The 6,000-nt window shown below is 42.1% G+C and overlaps 1 protein-coding gene across 1 annotated transcript in view; it reads right to left on the bottom strand.

Moving 5' to 3' along the window:
* Nucleotides 1–443: 443 nt before the first annotated feature.
* Nucleotides 444–6,000, bottom strand: part of NXPH2 (neurexophilin 2) — a 41,452-nt gene continuing 35,895 nt past the window's right edge. The window contains exon 2 of the mRNA XM_082001805.1: nt 444–2,027. Within this exon, the coding sequence (XP_081857931.1) occupies nt 1,284–2,027 (744 nt within the window). The 3' untranslated portion in view covers nt 444–1,283. The remainder of the gene's footprint in view (nt 2,028–6,000) is intronic.

Below are 6,000 nucleotides of genomic sequence, written 5' to 3'. Positions count from 1 at the left end.
GACTACGATAGCAACTGGGCGGCAGCAGCAAAATCAACACCCTCCGGAAACGCGAGGGGACGGACGCTTGAAGCTGCACCGCTGGAGCCAGCTGCCATTGCCTCTGGTCTCAGAACTACCTGCGGTGCAGGGAGGCCATCCTGTACTAGCGGAAAGTCTGGCTGAATATTTTTGTACTGATAGAGCAGTTGTTTGAAATTTGCTTCAAATTTCAAAAATTGCTTTGCAAGCTTTTGTTGTCTTCTTTGTCATTGCTTGCATTTGGACTTAAGGTATGTAATGCAATACTAAGGGAGACAACTAGGTGACGTTACACAGAAAGCTTATGTTGTTCAGGTATTGTCCTTGTGCTGTGATGGATTTTCCTTGCTACAGTGCAGTGCTAAGAGGCCTCAGATAGCAAGATAATTGCCTCTGTTACGTGGAAGCCAGCCCCTGTTATCACCAGCCTTAAACAGAAACTATCTTTTTCCAAGGTACGTACGTTTTCTATCGCTGTAGAACTAGTCCTGATGTATATGTAAACATTTGAGAAGAATCAAAACCAATGGTGACCATGGAAGGAAGAAATGTACACCAAACCTGCACACCTGGTGGGTCTAATAAACCAAAGCTCATCAATGTCTAATTACGTCATTGCATATCCATGGGTAAGATGTCTGAAGGAAGAACTAATCACTCTTCAATGAATACATACAACTACTACAACTCATAGAAATGCAGATTCCTTTCCTTTTTTTTTTTTTTGTCGTAGAAATAGCACTTTCTTTTAGCATGGACTTGATTCCTTGAGCCCTGTAACATTCCTTATGAAATCAGCAGGAGAGCTGTTTATTTGGATTTTTGTATATATAAGCATCTGGGAGTGGGCTTCATCATTTCTTCTTTGTATTGTCATCTTCTAAAGTACCCAGTGAGAAATAGGATCCTGCTAAGTGCTGTCCAATTCAAGTAAGAGACAACCTCTCTGCCAGTGAGTCCAGTTTAAAAAAAGTGATTTTCAACATCGATGTTCATTACAGATGTAATTTTGTTTGATTTTTGTCATGTGTCTGCCTGGCAGTTCCCTTATTAATGATGAGAACACTAAAATGCAGTGGTCTCAAATGAAAATGAAAATGACTGTTACATAAATAGTTTGATTACTTACAATACAGCACAACACAGCTACAGTTTTTAAAGACTTTTTAACCTGATAGGAAAACATATTCTTCTCCAAAAGGTTAATGGAAATGCTTATTTTTATGACTGATGCTGTATCTCTACAGTTACCCACAATTGTATCAGCCAGAGGACAAGTATGGAGTCTCACTATGGTAATTATAATCAGGACAGACCTTTTGCACCAGTTTGTAATCTACGCTGTAAAATGCAATGTAAATGCAGATAACTTTAAACGGTTTGGAACACAACCAGGAGACATGGCTTTGAGTCTGCTCTTGATAGCAGATCTTTGAAGGGTCGAAATTGCACAAGGCAGTTTTTTTAGCACGGTCTGTTTTTTCGTACTCAATTCGGCAATTGAAGGACTTGGATTCCTTGGTCTCCAGTGTTGACTGTGGAGATGATTCAAACTCAACCACCTTTGAAGGTGGCACCAGGCTTACAGAAACATTTCCCAGACCTGTGGAGTTGTGTCGGAAATAAACACTGAAGGTCCCATTGCCGTGATCGACGATTTTCCCTGTGATCAGGAGGTTCAGCTTAACAGTTTTGATGTTAGAGTGGAAGTCACCCCATCCAAACATTTTCTTGAATTTCCCAGTTTTTACTATGGGTCTGCGTTTAGTTCGTGCGAGAGATTCCTGAACCTCTGTGATGTTGGACAACCAATCCCAAAAGTTTTCTATGCTGTCTGAGTAGGATACCTGGCCGTGTTTCAGTACTGGAGATGGCTTAACAAACAAGCGTAAAGGATTGATGATCCTGGAATGGACCACGTTGTCAACCAACGTCTCTGCAGCATCCTTGTCTTCCCAGTCCAGAACGTCTGCGGCTTGTACGACTTGATTAGCATCACAAAATACCTGTTTCAAAAGAGAAAGAAAGAATTGTATGAAGTGTGAAAATAAAACTGTCAAGATACAAAAGGAGACATTAATATTTATTTTTACACCAATAGGGTCTGAACCAGCCTAGTCATGTGGGCTACTGTAGTAATTTCTGCTACCCCATGAAAGCTCAAGGATTTTACTCAAAATAACTTACAGAAGATGCAAAAATCTGAATGAGAGCCCTGCACCGGCACAAATGGATAAATCTCCGGACAAGTTGAGGGCTGGGACAGACACCCTCTGCTCACAGGTTTGTTAGATAAAATCATGTCTAAGGATGCTGGAGAACCTGAACAGCAAAGCGGCACCTCTGCTAAAAGATGGGGCTAAATAGAAAAGCAGAATTTTCCATTCCCCTTTGTTTTTTCTCCCCACTTAACCTCCCAGCTGCTTTAAGCTTAAAGTCCTCTCTTACCCTGCTGTTTCTGGTGTTGTAATTGTGTGCTACAATGTTTAGTATACATTTGTCTTTTCTGGTGTTGCCTTTTCCATTTTTTTTTTCAAACTCAGCATGCCCATTTGTGCTCTTAATTTGAGACGGATCATGAAAATAACCGTATTTTTGGTGTGTCGGTTTCAGGTGCTGAGATGCCTGTATTTAGCAAGGCCTAACCATCCAAGAAGTGCTGTGTGGCTGGGACGGCTCAGCACATCTCATTGTTTTTCAGGAACGTGACTGGGCCAAGTGAAGTCTAATGCAAAATTGTTTGCAATCGGAAAGCAAGTAACTACTTCTGGGAGCGACAGAATGGCGTTAGATTTGAGAGTCAAACAGGCAGGTCTCAGTAATCAACATGTTTCCTACTGACTGCAGAAACACATCACCCACGTACGTTCTTCCTGCACACTGGGAGAGAGGAGTCCTGCTGAAAATGTAGAACTTGAGCGTACGCTCATGAGGTCAGAAGCAGGATCTGTTTCAACAGGCTAGAAATGATCATCCAGCTTTTTCTTTTTAAGTCCTTTAATGCTTGAATATAAGATTTTGTGAACGTGTTTTCAGGGTTTGTTCTCTTCAGAACTGTCTTATACCATGATCCTAATGTGCGAAGAAAAACTTTTTCAGTTGCAATTGTTCTTACAAAATGTGTGACGAGAAAGAAAAGGCCCTTAAAAGGGAAAGAAGAAAGAACAGTGTTGTGCTGTCCTCATCCCCAAGCTAGGGAAACTATAATGCTTGGCTAGCTTTGCCCTCTGCTATTGATCCCACAGGCGTCTTCTATGCCTTTAGTTCCTAGCAGAATCCAGTTTCTATGATATTCAATTGTTATTTCTACAATCTTCCATTTTTTATTTCAGGATCTGGCAAAGATCAGAAGCTCCAAAGCTCTCAGCCTTCACTGGGGCCTGTTCTCTAGCAATGGGCTCTAAACCAGAGCCCAAACCCACTTACCACGTGTTCTTTCTGATCATCCCTAACGATTGAATGCTGAAAGGCGGCCATCGCTATTGCTAAGTAAATCTATGGCTGGATCGAAAGGTTGTGGTCAGGTGTGTCTCTGCAGAAACATTCTTTTCTTCTTCAGATTGGAAAGGGGGCAAAAAAAAAGACAACAATGCCGAGACTCAGCCTGACACCTTGTATGTCAACTTTCTGCCTTTACACAACGCTTTTTACGGCTGAGCTATGAACCCAGGAAAACAGGAGATTCTAATGGAAACGGAGACAGATGCATAGCTGTGCCAGCACAAATCGCGCTGTCATAAGGATGCTGAGGGAAGCATCGTTTCCACTGTGATGGAAAGCTCCTGGTGAAGCAACGTCATGTTTATGCATGGCTCTTCAGCTACTTTTAAGCCTGCTCGCAAGCTCAAAATCAGCCGGGTGATGCTGAGAACAGCTGGCCATCCCCACTGTCAGCGAAAGAACTCCCCTGCTGCAGAGAAGTGACTCTGCTCAGATGAAACACGTTCACCCATCCTTCACCCCAAAACTGCCCTAAGGCCTTCAGAAGCACAAAAAAGAGGCTTTGCTGCTGCATTTCTAGATTCCAGCTGGGACCAGGGGCCTGGCAGTGTGGAAATACCAGAAACTTTTCTCTGTGCCTGCACAGATAAATGATCTGCTACTTAAAATGCTCCTGGCCACTCAAGAACATGGACACCTGTAGTTGGTATTGCTGTTAGCAACTGAGCCAGAGGGAACTGTAGCTGGAAATTTTAAAGAGAAATACGTAGAAACAAAGCTGCCTGGTTCACAGGAGGTTCTAACTTTGCTTGTGTCTGCACCCAGCTCCGACTGTCCTCTGGCAAGGGCGCAGGAACACACGCAATTGTCCTTCTGGGCTACTTTTCCCTTGCAATGCTTATTGAAATCCGTGTAATGGCTCTTTGGCTTTCCTCCCATCTCCTTTTATGAAGAGATCTAAAGGGCACAGAGTCATGTATTACTGGCAATACTCAATGTATGTCTCTTCAGGGGGCTCTCGCTCCAAATGAGATATCAAAGCATTGCTTTCTGAACTGCTTTCTTCAGAAGGCGCCGATATAAAAACAAGAAATATGTGGGTGTAAGGTTCAGGACGGCTGAAGGGTGGGAAACGTTAATGCATGCTATAACCAGGTACGTCTGTCACATCAGTAAGGTATTAGGGCACAATTATTTCAAAACCATGACGGCAGAATTGCAGAGTTGCATCATGCTAAACTACTGCTACTTTTAATTATCTATGCGTTACACCGAATGACGTGTACTCTTAAGATAATGAAACATGTCCCCAGAGCTACAATGACGTGAACTATTTAATGTGGCAATGAAACAGCTTTCATAATATGGAAGCACGAAATCATTAATATGTTGACTTTGAGGATGTAATATTCCTGTTTAAGGCCTAGAGAGCAACCAATAGCCTGTTGGAAGTTGTACCTTACACTTAATGCGAGTAATTTTTTCCTATTCCTTTCTTTCTTTGTTCGAAATAGTTTGCAGATTCTCCAATCTCATACGGCCTTAATTCTTGACTCTGCTTCATCCTACCACTGTCTTTTCACTGATTTCATTATAAGAATGAGATTCAGAGGCTGGCAAGGCTGTCAGCTCGGTCGGTTGCAGGGAAGGGGACTTTGCAGGCTCCGGGAAGTACGTTTGTTGTGTTTTGCAAATGTTTAGTAAAAAGGTGTCTGACAAAGAACCGGCTGGTTCTGCTCAGCGCCCAGCACATGAGCACGAATGAGGGCGCATTGTTCAGCAATGTGAATAATATTTGTGCTTTTAAAATGTAAAATTTTCTTTGTGCGTGTGCAGATTTCTTTCTATTTTGAATAAAGCCGTCTGCAATGAGAGGGAACCGAACTCTAATGCATCATTTTCCTCTGTACGTTGCAAAGGCCCTTCGCGTGATGACAGCTTTTTGCTGTTAGCAAGGATGGGCTGATGCTCTTTGTTCAGCTGTTTATTCACATTGGATAGCAATTTCTGGGAACTAAAAAAATGTTTATTAAAAGAATGCAGCATATGCTGGAAAAAATTACTTCCTCAGCATCTTCCCATTTCACTATAACACTTCTCTATAGTGGAAACTGTTGCTAGTAGGGTATTTGAAAAATACTAGCTTAGGGAAGTTAGTGGATACATTGAAGTAGGTGGCTATTGCTGTAGTTCTCCTCTGCTGCACCTGCGTTTTCCCATTCCCTCCAAACCATCAATTCGCAAGCAGAAGAAATCACCTAATCTTTTTCTGTATTACAGAGGCTGTAAAATGTCACCCAGTTACCCAGAAATTTCCATTAGACTGTCTATACTTTCCAGTAAGAAACATAATCTTGGGCACATCGAGATGTACAGAATCCAAAACAAGCCCTACTGTTTTCTTTTGCTACGTTAACCACAAGAACAGCTCAAACCAAAGCATGATGTGGTTCGTATTTATGTAGTGTTAAACTTCAAACCATTGGTTCTCCCTGTGCGCGGCTCTGAAAGATTGCAATTGCTCTTCAAAACCTTTCT

Source organism: Phaethon aethereus (genome assembly GCF_964289735.1).
Source record: "Phaethon aethereus genome assembly, chromosome: 6".
NCBI lineage: Eukaryota > Metazoa > Chordata > Aves > Phaethontiformes > Phaethontidae > Phaethon > Phaethon aethereus.
This window is presented reverse-complemented; position numbering and strand designations above follow the sequence as displayed.